Raw genomic sequence first — 15625 nt, 5'->3', positions numbered from 1 at the left:
GCTAGTGCTGAGGCTCTCTCTGTGCCTACCCCCCATGAAAAACTGGAGCCACGAATGGGGAGAAAGTTCTGGATCCTCTGGCCTTCATTATATAACAATCAGTACAAAGAAAGGGCTTGCAGAGGGATGGCAAAAACGTTCTCCAACAGCTTGACTTCACACCCCGAAAGCACACACCTGAGAGTGTCTCCTGAGACAGACAGAAAGAAACAAATACAACTTTGTAGAATTCCATTATAGCTAACCCTCTCCAATACTTTAAATTGGTCTTTGAAAATGAAATGAAATGAAATGAAGGACCAGATACATTTTTAACAAACTGTTTTGAACCTATGTTTTTTATAGTTTTCTCCCCCAACTTGCTGACTTTTAAAAACAGTTCCTTCTTTTATATTGGTGGAGGATTTTCAACCCATGTTCAAGGTGCTTGTGAAATCCAGACATATCTTGAGAGGTTGATGCAGCCATTTCCGCTTCTTGAGTCCCTCAACTGCCCATGTGGAAATAATGGCTCTCTGCTCCTCTGATTTAGTGGGCAGAAGGATAAAATGAAATTTTACACAAAACTGTCCTTCTGACATTGATGAGGTTTGCAGTGGTCTGCAAAATGGCATGCTTTCCTTATAGAGAATGAACCAGATATATTTATGAAAATATCTAAATAGATCTACATGGTAGCAACAATTGCCATGGTCAGGGAAATGTCATGGGCCAAAAATTAAAAAATGCTGTCAAGAACCAATAGCTCAGGTATTTTCATTATAAAGCACTGGGTTATTAGCTGTAATAAAATAATCACAAAGCAGTAACAGAAAACCTTAGAGCAAATACATACTACCAATTTTTCTAAAAAATTGTAGATTTTATTGAGTTTTAATATACAGCTTTAATATGTTAGGGTAACCAATACAAGATCTGTGTTTAATTTACACATTACAATACAAACAGGAGCTTAGATCTTTTGTTACAGAGTACAAAAGATATTCAATGGTCGTCCTCTAGCAGCTTTGAAACTTGGCAAGGCAGGTTCTAAGGCATGTTAAGTGCAGTAAAAGGCCACATGGAATACAAAATGAATACAATGGATTTATCTCCATGAAGTGTACATTATTTTTTAAAAAAACAGTGTCTGCTCCACAGGGCAGACATTTATAGTAATTTTAAAAAAGTCACTGGCCAATGTTCCAGACAAAGACGAGCATTATTTTGTGTATAACCATTAGAAAATTGTTTATATTGCAATACTGGATCAAAAGGGGAAAGCTTCCAAAGGAACAGTAGGCAAAGAACTGCTAAATAAAAAAGGACTATAAAATTATTTCACAACTAGTTAAATGCCAAATAAACCAAGCAATAGTAAAAAACAACAACAACACAATACCACCCTTCTGTTCAAAATAACAGCATATTTTGCTTTTTCCTGTGAATTTTATTTATGAACACACTATATACTTAATTGCTTCTTCCATACAGGGAAATGTGTCCATTTGGTCTGTTGCTTTAGTGATGATGATGGATATTGAACCATCACCTTTCACTTTTAAGAAGACATGTTTTATTGCTTGTTTTCCACACACAGCCAACATCTGGATGAGGAGCATCCTTAACTCAAGTTAAATATGCTTCTTTTCTTTTCTTTTTACAGTGCAGAGTATATGGGCTTAAAGTTACACGGCAGCTGCTTCTTCTCTTACTCCAGTTCACTTTCTGTGTCCGAGTTCAGGGGTGTGCAGTAATTGGCCTGGTCTGATGGGACATAGCCTGGGAGACACAAACACTTGTACGATCCTTCTGTGTTAATGCACTTGGCATTCTTGCAGAGAGACATCCTATTGTTCAGTTCGTTGCATTCATTCACATCTAGAAGAAAAAGCAAACAAGGTCAGAAATAGTGTGGTATTAGATGCTGTCAAAGACTGAGGGAAGCGTAGTCCACCAGCCCTGCATTCAAGTCTGCGATTAACAAGAGAACTTTCAAGTGTCCAGTCTGCGGTTTTCTATTTTGTGCAAAGAAAAGCAAGAAAAGGGCCATTCCGTGAAAAATGAGCCTGATAAGAATGCTAGATGAGCACTGGACTTTGGTGAGGAAGATTCCAAACATGCAGTCTAACCATTTTTTAAAAGCTAAAGACAAAATAAGTTTATTTTATGGACCTTCTTTTCAAAAGTCCACCCACGTAGTCTTCACAGAAGTGTTCAAGTTAAAAGTTTTCTGATTATTGTCCCACCCGTGACAGCATTTTTTCCTTAATTTTGTATCGTTAAATTTCTTAAACTTAATTCCTGATTGCATAGTTGTAACCAATAAACATTGATTTAAACAGATATGCTGAGTTTATCATTGATTCACCTCCCAACTCACAGAGTTTTTCCATAAATCAAACTTATCTCAAGCTCCATGTCCTTTTTTTGTCCCACCCGTGACAACACTTTTAACATTTAATAAAATTGTCAAAAATATCCGTAAAAATAATAATAAATTAGTAAAATGTTCAGTATCTTATTAAGAACATAGTTTAAATTTTGGTTGTTAATTTTTATGTATATTTACATTGTTACACATGTGCGAATACCAAAAAACATGGTCAAAGTGTCCCACCCGTGACAATGGAATGGCCCAAAATGTTTATGTGCACGACATCATCTTTCCATCAATGCAAGGTACAGTGGTACCTCGGGTTACATACGCTTCAGGTTACAGACGCTTCAGGTTACATACTCCACTAACCCAGAAATAACGCTTCAGGTTAAGAACTTTGCTTCAGGATAAGAACAGAAATGGTGCTCTGGTGGTGCAGCGGCAGCGGGAGGCCCCATTAGCTAAAGTGGTGCTTCAGGTTAAGAACAGTTTCAGGTTAAGAAGGGCCCTCCGGAACAAATTAAGTACGTAACCAGAAGTACCACTGCAATGGTGTTCAAATAGAGGACAAATGTAAAAAGGTAAAGGTAAAGGACCCCTGACAGTTAAGTCCAGTTGCAAATGACTCTAGGGTTGCGGCGCTCATCTCGCTTTACTGGCCAAGGGAGCCGACGTTTGTCCGCAGACAGTTTTTCCGGGTCATGTGGCCAGCATGACTAAGCTGCTTCTGGCGAAACCAGAGCAGCGCACGGAAACGCCTTTTACCTTCCCGCCGGAGCAGTACCTATTTATCTCCTTGCACTGCATGCTAGGTTGGCAGGAGCTGGGACCGAGCAATGGGAGCTCATCCCGTCGTGGGGATTTGAACCACCGATCGGCAAGCCCACGCTCAGTGGTTTAGACCACAGCGCCACCCACGTCCTACATGTCATGTCATGTAAGTTGAACATAATTAAAATGACCCTAATTTGTCCACAAACAGCCTAAAGTTACAGCATGTGTACATACATATGCAGCAGCACTTGTGGCAGGTAAATTTTACTGATTAGACAGTGAACAGGGTTATTCCTAATAAAGGGGCCTGGCTGGCCACTGTTTTATGCATGCCTGCTTAGACACTACTTGTTTTACTCCTAGGAGTGTAGGAAGAGGCAGGTACCTTCTTTCCAGTAAATTCTTACAGTCACCAAGGGAAGTCAACTACGTGGGCTGCACACTCTGCACTGACTGTTTCGCCTCTTCTGCTAGTCATGTGAACCATGCAGGAATTTAGTGCAGGCTGCCCCTGCATTTAGAGCGCAATCCACCAAGAAGCTCTTGAGTGCAAGTCCCATTGCAACGCAAGAGGAGCTGCACCATTGCTCGTCTCTTGCACAGCTCCCACTCATTTCCATGGGGCACATGCAGGAGAACTTCCCAGCGGAATGTGCCGCTGAACCGTAGGATTCAGAAACCCTTAAACACGAAAACACATCTGATCATCAAAATCAGAGATGCCGGCTTAGCCTCTACATTTGGAGGACTCTGCAAGTTGCCTGTACGTGACATCCACTTACCAACACATGTCATTTTGGCCATGTCCAAATGGTAACCATCAAAACAGTCACAGGTATATCCTTCCTGCACCCTCACGCAGCGTCCATTTTCACATCCATTCAGAATGCCACATTCTTCTGCCTGTAACTCCTCAAAGCTGTTCCGGAAACCTGGGCAGCAAAAACATAGGAAATGATTGCATTCAACAGCTGTAGAGTCTTAATGCACCAACCTGCATATGCGTTTTCTATTGTGTTACCACCCTTAATAAAGCCTTTCTCAGCCTACAATGAGTGCTTGAAAAGCTTCGAGAGCAAAGTCACAGGCTGTGATGTTATGCTCAGGGCATACAGAGATAAACTAGTCCAAATGTTTGAAGTGCCAATCAGTTAATAAGATGCTGTTGTAAACCCTACTCATATTAAGTAAAACAGAAACATCGTCACCCTACCCCACCTATCTCTCCATCCCACCCACCTCTCTACCCCTTTTCTTCCTAATGTCTCAACAACAAAAACTGAATTGTAAAAATGTTATATGGAAAAATATGAGAGAGACACTGCACTACCTTTGTAAATCAAGAAAATCTTTAATAAATAAATAAATAAGATGCTGTTGTTGCTGTTTTGCAGAAGACATGACTGCATTCATTAGGAGCTCCATGGAGCTCATAGGAGAAAAGTAAATAAATAATTTAAATTTAAAGATAGGGACACACTTCAAGGTCAAGGTCAAGGTCAATTTCAGTTTCAATGCACCACAAGAGAAACAGGGGTTTTGCAGCACCATATTTTCTTTGTAAAATGTAGGTACAACCTAAACATAATTTACAAAAGGATAGACATTTCCCAGAAGCAATAACTGAACAGTACTGCAGATGGCAGTCAAGCACAAAGAACGTCTGAGGAATTTGCAGTCCACAAAGTGGTAATTTTTGAGAAGTCTTTTCTTTTCCAAAATGTGGTCTAAGCAGCTGTGGACCCAATCTTATTAAACAACCACAGATATTTTTTGGGCAATAAACCCGAACTAATAAGAGAGATACAGCAGTTTGAAAAAGTAAACAAAACCCACTCTAGAAATATACAACAGATTAGTGAAGTAAATATAAGGCTGTTTTCAATCTGCTGTACTAAACGATTAATAATATATCTGAGAATGCACCTTTCCTTTTAAGTATACATGAATATGACTGAAGGTGTTTTCATCTAAACAAACTACAGCAAACTTTCATGGAAAGTGTCATGTCCTATTCTACCCCTAGCAAGCCTGCACTTCTGTGCAAAGCATCTCAGCAAGTGCCAATTGCCATGTGGTGAGTTTTCCACATCTACACCCACATGCCTATGTGCTGTAGTCTCACAGGATACAGCCCACAGGATTCCTTTGGGTATGGTGAACAGAATGGTGGACTCACGCTGCTAGAAAAAAGAAGGCCAAAGTTCTTTGGGATACATGGAAATAGTCATGCCCTCAAGATACATTCCTCAGTTGACGCTAGTCTAAGAGAAAAAGGTTCTGTTATATTCTAAGCAGCTGCAAGCCTAAACTGAGATTAACTGCAGGCAAAACGCAAGAATCTTTTATGTGAAAACTGCAGCCCATCTTTATTTTAGGAACTACCACTGGGTAAAGCTAATCCAGTCCTGCTGAAGGACTCTCTCTCTGAGGTCCTCCCTCTCTCAACTGTGACGAGGCCATTAGCTCGACTAGTTCCACAGGGCTCCTCCTGCCCCAGAACAGCTTCCATCCCAGCTGGTCATCATGAGAACTTTCAGAAATGGTGCCTTGGATGAAACAATTACTTTAATTGTTTGCATGTATGCTGCTCTGAGAGTTGGGTTTTTTTGTTGTTGAATGGAAAAGTAAAAAATGCTATAAATAAATAAATGTAAAAAAATAAAAATAAAATGCATGCCGAAGTCCTCTCCTTTCAAACAAAGAGCTTATTGTTTAACTGAAGAAAGACCCATTCATATTCATTTGTGCCTTGGATGTATGAAGTTGCCCTCTTCAGAGTGAGCCATGGGTCTATCTAGCTCACGGCTACCCACTCCAACTGGGAGTGGTCTTCTGGGGTCCCTCAAGTAAAGGTCTGTTTCCTCATCCCTATTACTGATTAGAAAAACAGAGATGGCAGTGGTTGAATCTGGAACTTGTGTTGAAACACTGATCTATGCCACCCAGAGGTTAACACACTGAGATGAACTCACAATCCAAATGGAAACCTTAAAGGAAAGCATTACAACTTAAACAGCAACCTAATACCAGCAGGTAATGGGGGGTTTTTTTGCCCAACATTTCCCCTTTTGCCCCTGTGTCTATGCCATCATTTCTTCCCATGGTTTCCAGTACACACTGTTTTTTGATTTTTTAAACAATGTTACCATTTAGCTATAGTTCAGCTCAGAGAGCTGCTCTGTTTAATTAAAGTCATACGAAATGGAAATGGCTGGACCTTACACAACTTTGCATAAGTCAACTGAGTTTGTTCAGCATTCAGCAGAGATGAAATCATTAGGCTGGCCTCTGCTGAAGGGAATGAAATATATGAAACACTTTGCTACTTTCTTGCCTTGCTGAGATTTATTTATTTTTCTTTTGTTTCCCTTTTTGATATACGATATACAGTATTTTAACCAAACACTATCAGGAAAGAGACCAAATGAAACAGGGAAGTGATAAGCACAACGCAGCTGGAATAGCCACTTTATTAATCACTGCTTAATTCACACATGATACTGAACATTTGCAGTGTGCACATACAGGAACTGCATCACGGAAGGCCTACGTCGACAGACTCCTGAATATCAAGCAGGAACCATGCCATGTGCTATCTACCCAGGGGAAGATAAAGAATAAGGAACCTCGAGCCCAAATGTATTTTACTGCATCTGCTAGTCTGCTACCCCTGCTCGCGTCACTCTGCTTTGCTTGCCAACCCCCACTGCCCCCGACTCTGCCAGCTTAAAAAGGTAAAGGTAAAGGACCCCTGACAGTTAAGTCCAGTTGCGAACGACTCTGGGGTTGCAGCGCTCATCTCGCTTTACAGGCCGAGGGAGCCGACGTTTGTCCACAGAAAGTTTTTCCGAGTCATGTGGCCAGCATGACTAAGCTGCTTCTGCTGCAATGGAACACCAAAACCAGAGCAGCACAAGGAAACACCGTTTACCTTCCCACTGGAGCGGTACCTATTTATCTACTTGCACTCTAATGTGCTTTCGAATTGCTAGGTTGACAGGAGCTGGGACCGAACAATGGGAGCTCACCCTGTTGTGGGGATTCGAACTGCCGACCTTCCGATCGGCAAGCCCAAGAGGCTCAGTGGTTTACACCACAGCGCCACCCGCGTTACAGCTTGCTAATTCCTTTCCCCTCCCCTTACACCAGGGTGGGGAACCTTTGTTGGCTGGAGGAGCAGGTGTTGACAGCTGTGTGGGGCTCTCTTGTCAAACACCTGATTTCATTGTGATGTCATGTGATGCTTCCCTTCAAAGCCCTGATTGTCAGAACTTCAAAGTGAAGCACGGGGCTTTCAAAGAGCCCTTTGTAAATATCCTCATGCAGGGATGTTTACAAAGGGCTTTTGGGGCACCCTGCCCACCTTTCTCCTTCAAACCACAGAGATTTAAAGGAGAGGGCTCCATCCTCTATGCTTCTCATTCAAAACTACACAGAAGTTTATTATCATTATCATTACCATTACCATTACCATTGTATTTATTTACTAAATAAGCAGGAGGAACCCAAGCTACTCATTTTTAGTTTTGGGGAGCAAAGGTTGCTTACGGTCTTCCACAAAGTATGGATCAGTTTCCGGAGTATACTGTCCCTCCTCAAAGTCAGTCAATGCATCTTGCCCGTACGGCCTCCGAGATCCTGGCACTGGAATGTTGCACAACTGGGCATAATCGTCTGGAAGTGAACAAAGCAGAACAGGAGTTACAATGGAATGCATTCCTGATGAAGATATCCCATGCTTCTTTCTCTTGCTAGTGTATAACACTTAATTGGAAAAGCCCACATATTGCTTTCTTTCCTGGAAGATTAAGATTGCTTAAATGTAATGCAGCCATGACTCAACTTTAGCAATCATGAGCAGTGTCATTGTTCAGTACAGTAGTTCCAAGGCCAAGAAAGGGCATTCTGATCACCTCATCTGAACTTTGCTTAATTCTGGCCAGCTTGTTCTGTTTCATAAACTAGGGATTGGAGGCCCATGAAAGGCGAAAGCCAGATTGCTGGCAAAGGGTTGCTATCTTTGTTACTAGATCAAGAATTTCAAAATGAGAGGGGCCAAGCCAGGGTGGTACAAAACGTGACTTAAAGCTTCACTGCAGCCTAATAGGATTTTCTACCAAGCAAATGGTGGATCACAAGCTTAACATGAGTCAACAGTGTAATGCAGCAGCAAAAAAAGCTAATGCTATTCTAGGCTGCATCAACAGAAGTATAGTATCCAGATCAAGGGAAGTAATAGTACCACACTATTCTGCCTTGGTCAGACCACACTTGGAATACTGTGTCCAATTCTGAGCACCACAATTTAAGAAGGATAAGCTGGAGGAGGAGGGCGATCAGGATGATCAAGGTTCTGGAAACTACTTGTCAGGTAGTCTTTCTAATTAAAAATAAAAGCAGGTACACTGGTGGTCTTGGGATCCTTAGTAGCTCCTCACACATGATGAGGCTGCTGTCCTTGTGCGGCTCCCTTTAAGTCACAGAATTAGGCAATAAGAAGTGAAGCACAAGTAATATACATTGCTGGTGCAGTTCTGAGAACGGCCCTGCATTTTTCATGGAAGGAGCTAGTGTATTGCAGTCAGCAAGACACTAAGCTGTGAGCCACCAAATTCATTCTTCAAATCTTCTTTCTGTTATGCATTTAATAGGGGGGGTGGCCTTAGGAAAGCCACACAGTGTCCAATACTGGGGCTCTAAAACTGACTTAAGAATTGTTGGAATGGTTGCTACACTAATATGTGGCATGCTTTGAACACTTGGACATGCTGGATAAATGCTAGCAATTTTAGCAATTATAAATGCTATAAATGCTAGCAATTATAGTCCAAATGTTGCTTTGCACTGGAAGAGGAACCTTTATGCCTAACCAAAGTTCAGAGAGACATTGTTTTATGCCTCCTACTTCTGCTGTCTCCCACAATGAACATATTAACAACAATATAGAAATACATTAGATTTGATTGGAACACATGAAATGCCAAACCATGGTTTGTTGTTATGGGAATAAACCCAGGGTTTGCATGTTCCCTCTTGCACTTAATTTGTGTTTATGTGTGTTTGCTGGTTTGTAGCAAACCATAGTGTGCTATTACATCTGGACCAGGAACACTGATTTGCAATCCTGGTTAGCAGGGCACATGGAAAACAGTTTGCTGGTTCAAATGTCATGGCAAGTTATGGTTTCCCACTAACCAGGAAGAAACTAATGAAGTAGGAAGTGTAGGATGTGGAACAAGGGGGTGATGGAGGAGTGCACAAACACTGAGTTTGTTCCTGCAACACCAAAACCTGGTTTGACAATATGTGCTAACTATGTGGGTTAGTACTTAAGGTATCTTGAAGAGTTTTTCCTATACATTATTTTATACTAGTTATGCATGCATGTTCACTTAGCCAACACTATATTAATAAACCAAACATATATATATATATTTTGCATGGAATACTTTTACCAAGAGAATTACATATATAAAAAATAACTGTTGAGTGCAAGAACAGCCAGTGAAAGAGGAAAGCTGGAAGGAAAGTATATGCATGAAAGCCAAGTACAAATGATTTCATAATTTCTGGTTCTAAAGGAGACAAGTACACTGGTACTTTCCTATGATGAATCGATGTTCCTTGAAATGTGCATGATTTTCAGTGAAACAAGAGTTTTCCCTCCGCATCATTTTCTGTTTGCACAACTGGTCTGCATCTTTTTCAGGGGCTAGTCAAATTATGATTGATTTTGCTGTTGTTGCTGTTTTCTTACTGACCGAAAGAACATGCGATCCGGTGATGTAAGCAATGGATAATCCCAATAAAATTAATGGAATATAAACACTTCAACGCTGATTGAAGTGGGAATAACAGTTTCCTTCTTTTGCTGCTTTCCCTCCCTCAAGCAGCAGTCTGGAACATCTGACCTGCCTGCCTTTGCCCATTTCATAAAGAATTCAAATTCAGACCTCCACAGTTGGAGGCTGTATGCTTCTGAAGACCAGCTGCTAGGAGCTACAGGAGGGGAAGATGCTGTTGTGCTCAGGCCTTGCTTGCAAGCTTCTCATAGGCATATGGTTGGCTACTGTAGTAACAGGATGCTGGACCAGAGATCCAGCAGGAGTTCTTTTGTTGCCTTTCGTTAGTCCTGCACCTGAAATTCCAATCTAAATTCTATGCTGCTTAAAATGCGTTCTCTACTTTTCACCGTAAAGAATAGTCAATAGTCTAAAAGGTAATATTTAGCATTACTTGTGAAAACACCCTTTTGGTTCAGTTAAAATGACACCGGGGGGGGGGGGGGACGACGGACAGACCATACTGAACTAGGTAGGTAATAGTTTTACAGTAAACAAGCATAGGATTGGAATATAACATTTTTCTTTTCCCAGATTTAAGATGATGTCTAGGTGTTACCTGATATTTTAAGGTAACCCCTTATTTTTAAAGGCTTGCTTCTTATTCCAGCTCCATAATATACACAATTTATTTTGGGGGACACAAGTTTATGTTACTAACTTCTTACCTTTTAACCTGTCGACCTTAGAGTGACTCCACAGAATGTATTTCCCCCTACCAATAATCGTATATATCTTTGTTGTTTAGAGCTCACAACCTTCCTACAAGCCTATGGTGAAGAAGTTCTGTACTATGCAAACATTAACAGTTTGTACCAGGGGAAACATGATTCTTCCCTCGTTTATGCTTCTGTGATAGTGGCATGGAATATGTCTGCCCTGGCTAATGAACGGTGACAAGTAGCTATAGAGGCTGTGAGAGAAACATCAGGGAAAATTTGATTCTGTTTGTATTGAAAGGTGAACCTACATAATTCGCACTTGCTGAGACAATATGGAAATTGAAATGCAGACATCCTTCGAAATCCTCACCCTCCAGATTTTGTAGTACAGCTCTCTAGCCAAGTAATATATATATGAAAATACATATACTAAGGGTAAATTTCCATAAAAACCCATATATTACTGAAAAGAACATACAAAAACACATTATTGTATTAGGAGGAGATCTGTAAATGTGTGTATATCAGGCAAAATCACGTAGGAAAAATATGTACTGTACACTACAAGAAATTCACACTAAAATGCTGATGAATTTTCATGAGGACATGACAAAATAATTACAAACTGATGTGGAAATGTAGAGAACTAAACTTAAGATTGAAAAAACAACAACAAGAGACTGAGGTAAACCACAACTGACAGTGTTGACCATCCCTAGGAAACACAGCTACTGATCTCAGGGAGGATCTGATCTAGGAGTTCTTAGAGGCAGGAGATGGTGGGAGAGAAATCCGGCTTGGAACTTTTAGTCAGCAAATACAGTTAAAACCTTAAGCAAAGTTTTCCTCCAAGTCAACTTTTGCCAAGCTGGTGCTGTCCAGATGTGCCATCCATCAGCCTCAGCCAGCACAGCTTCTTCTTTATTAGATCCAATGTGACAAATTCAGTTCTTGCACCCCCATTTTTAAAAGGAACTGATCAAATGTGCAGCCCAGAAAATAAAAGAGGAAGCACGCAGCCTCCAAATTGAGTGTTATTCATGCTTCGAATGAGAATCCCAAAATCTTATCAAAGATGGTGTTTCCACAGAAGGGGCATTTCATTCTTCCGGCTCTCAAAACTACAATATGACAGGAAACACTTGTGTGCCCACAGCAAACACTATCAAACTACCAAGTGCACAGACACTTTTACTTGGCTTAGTTCTAGTTGCCCCATGTGGTTTCACAGCTGGTGCGGAATGTGACAGGCCTATGATCTTAAGCATGCTTACTTGGAAATAAGTCAAAATAAATGTGCTGAGGATCAAGGTAATTACATTGTGCGGTGTGCTAGAGGCCTGCTAATCTAGTATATCATTTTGTACAGCATTCTAGAAAGCTACAACCATATTTATTGCCCAGCAGATTTAGTGGCACATTGTACACGATGCAAATAAACCCTGTCAGAGTGACAAATGGCTTCAGGCATCCATGATTCCCTTTTCTAAGCACCACCTGCTTTTGTTTCACTTGGTGACAACTGAATCCAGGAAGAGATGGAATCTGATGTCAGCAGTGCTGGCTAGTCACTCCTGAAACTTGAACAATGAAACATAAAAGTGAGAGGATGATGTGGGGAGAGAAGGGGAGGAAACTCTTGCAGAGCTGCTGGAAATATTTAGCATTATTATTATTATTATTATTATTATTATTATTATTATTAAACTGGAGTGAGAAATTGCTCCAATCATAATTTAATCAATTTCCCCCAGTCATTTGCTAACAAAAACCTGATGGTTAAAATGTTATTTGCATCAACCCTACTCTGGAAAAGCATTGCTCGTGCCTTGGAGAAACATGTTGGAACTGTAGCTACGAAAGCTGTTGAAATAAATGCATTTTCGGCCAGATCTCTCTGGTGAGAAGGCTTTTACTGTATAAAATCAGTAGCTATCTTTGCAGAAAATCCCTGGTTTTAAATATTTTAAAAACTATTCCTTAATAACCCAGCTTTAACTGCCTTAATGAATGCTAAACACACTAACTAAATAATATGCCCCATTAAACTCAGGGAGGGAATTTACTTCTGAGTAAACATGCTTAGGATTACTCATCCACTTGCTTTTTGGGGTCCATAAGGAACTAGTTTGATCTCATGAAAACCCAAAAGTATGAAACATGCACAGCTTCTGACACAGAAGCTGGAACTTTCCCTGTACTAAAGAAAGAATTCCACCTTCCCTTCCCATCTTATTTATTTATTTATTTATTTAAATCTGTGACTTGATTCTGTTGAAGAGGTCAAAGACCTACACACTTAACCATGTTATGCCCAATATGCAGATGCTGCTGAGAGGCAGTCTCTCAAACCACACAGCCATGGAGAAATTTCTCATTAAATGAAGGCTGGAACCCAATCGCTACCTCCTAGGAACTAATTGTGCAATATATTCCCACCCAGTCTCCCTTTCTCTATGCAAGGAACTGTCTCAACTTCCAATTTCACAGTCACACTGGCGGGGGGGGGGGGGTGTCAGCCAGAGAGAGAAGTGGAACTGAATGTATGGATGGTGGGCAGCTCCAACAGTCTCTTCCCACCTATTTCTCATGCATCACCTGCCACTTCATAGGCATTTCACAACAATCCAAGTTTAAGACACAGGTCTCCCACCATGGGCTCTGGCTTCTGCGATTTCGGCAGGCATTGCCCATACACTTTTAAAGCTACCCTTTCAGCTGTAAGGATTGTAATTTTTGCAGCCACAAAGCAAAACAGGTTGTCAATTCGTTGCTGGGCCACGTTCAAGATTATTGTGTTAATTCACAAAGTCCTAAACGATTTGGGCCCATTGTGTCCCAATCTGATCTCTGAGATCCTCTGATGGGGCCTTTGCTAGGGACTGAGCTTTTAGTGTAGCAGGTCTTGTCCTGTGCAACTCTTTGCAGGAATCATCCTAGTATTCTTGTAGTCATCGCCTAAAAACGGTATTCTGTTGATAGGCCTTTGAAATGTGAATTTTCTTTAAACCATCCAGTATTTATAGTTGCCCCCCCCGTATTTTATTGATGTTCTCACTGTTGTTGTAACTTTTGTATGGCTACAACGACCTGACATTATATAAATATATAAATAAATAACTATATAAGCAAAGCCCTACTCACTAGAGATGAAGGCTATAATAATCCTATCCCTACAGACCCGGGAGTAAGCTCCGCTGAATTCAATCCTACTTATCTCTAAGCAGACATGTTGTAAGATTGAGATATTATTATTATTATTATTATTATTATTATTATTATTATTATTATTATTTAAAATAAGAGGTGAGATTCTTAAGAAGCTGCATTTTGTACCTCTAGCTCATTTTGCACTCTTGTGGAATTATGGCATCTTCACAGCTAAGGAAATATGTGTCATATGCTATGGAAAAATCATGTCCATATTTTGATCATTGTTGGTTGAATATGATAGCCATGACTAATAATCTTTTGGAGGTTTGGATATATCTTGTGAGTCTGGGTTAGAAGGAAGACTTGAAACCTAACCCCAAGTATTTTGTGCCAGCATTTCAGCCTACAGCACTGGCAGGAGGTTGCAGCTTCAGAAGTGTGTCAGATGGCACCTCCCATTCCAATTATTTATATGGTTTAAATCATCTGCCAACCTCTCACTCACTATTTACGTGAATGTATGTTTTGTCTTAATATGAATCAGAAACATTCCCCCCATCTTTTTTATGAGTGCTGGGAGTTTTACCTTCTCTTCATCCCCACATAAATCAATCATCCTGATAATATTTTCATAGAATTGTAGAGTTTCAGATATTCTTTTCTTCAGGTTATTGATTTGTTTTCCACTGCTACAACTTTAAAATGCAGACTGTCAAAATATTCCCAGAATGAAATGCACACAAAAATTTGAAGCCAGCTTCAAAAGTAGGTTATTCTAACTATTTTGGAAAAGGCAGACAATAGTAACCTTACTCAGAGTCACAATGTGCATCACTTGCATCTCTGAGTACAAGAAAATTCTGATTTAAAAACCAACTGCATAGCACAGAAACAGAAAACAGCATGTTCTTTGGTAAAAGCACAACATAATCATCTAAATACTATGTTTCCCCTGTTTTCTGTAACCATATGTTCAATATATTCATGGAAATAAACATGAAGTTCCAGTAGTAAATTAGCCCCCATCAATATATAAATCTAAGACTGTAATATGGCATAAGTCCAGTTTTCCCAGACAGGACTTGAACCTATGACCTACTAGTTGAGAGGTGTGAAAGTTTCCTCCTGAGCCAACACAATCACTTCTTATGTTCTTAAACACTAAACCTTGAAGGGCAAATGATTCTTTCATACACAATTCAGTTCTGGTTTTCTTGGGAAATTTCCCCAAAATGGTAAATGTTTTTAAGGTGTAGACTGAAGATATATAAGCTAATTACCTACTGAGCCCCTGCATTCCACTGTACTGCATTCTGAATCACATATGAAAAACTACAGGCGACCAAAAATGAAACAAGAATGTTAATTGTTTAGCACCCACCTGTACTTCACAATCTAGATTGGGGCAAGTTGTGTTATTTATCCATAAACACCACACATGACTTACATAAAAATGTAAAGTGTAACCCACAGATCCTATGTGCCGATGTAACATCCCATCCCTGTGCCAGCAAACCAGGACAGGTAGGGAATGCATACATTATCTGTGGTACCATGTGGCCTTGTGGCTGCAAAACATCTCCCAAAGCTAGCTGTCCTGGGTTATTTAAGTTCAGTGCAGTTCAGTGCAGTGCACCAGCTAAGATTTGGCTTAGTGTATCATCTGAACCCTCCTTAACAGTGACCTGTTGCCAAAAACTAATCTTGGCTGCAGTTCGTGATTAAGGAGGTGAGTGCTTAACATGATCCTGGGCTTGGATGGCATGCTAAGCCAAACATTGGCTTAGCTGCTGGACCACACTGAGCTAAAAGATCCAAGGAAGAGCAAAGTG

General features: G+C 40.4%; 1 protein-coding gene across 10 annotated transcripts in view; it reads right to left on the bottom strand.

Moving 5' to 3' along the window:
* Positions 1–830: 830 nt before the first annotated feature.
* Positions 831–15625, bottom strand: part of LTBP1 (latent transforming growth factor beta binding protein 1) — a 175142-nt gene continuing 160347 nt past the window's right edge. For 8 of the 10 annotated variants that reach the window (XM_033144486.1, XM_033144487.1, XM_033144488.1 and 5 more), the window contains 3 exons: positions 7685–7810; positions 3916–4065; positions 831–1860 (listed from right to left, as the gene is read on the bottom strand). In XM_033144486.1, the coding sequence (XP_033000377.1) occupies positions 1691–1860; positions 3916–4065; positions 7685–7810 (446 nt within the window). In that variant the 3' untranslated portion in view covers positions 831–1690. The remainder of the gene's footprint in view (positions 1861–3915; positions 4066–7684; positions 7811–15625) is intronic. The other 2 variants (XM_033144494.1, XM_033144495.1) reach the window with 1 other exon arrangement.

This window comes from Lacerta agilis, chromosome 3, assembly GCF_009819535.1.
Source record: "Lacerta agilis isolate rLacAgi1 chromosome 3, rLacAgi1.pri, whole genome shotgun sequence".
In the NCBI taxonomy this organism is placed as follows: Eukaryota; Metazoa; Chordata; class Lepidosauria; order Squamata; family Lacertidae; genus Lacerta; species Lacerta agilis.
This window is presented reverse-complemented; position numbering and strand designations above follow the sequence as displayed.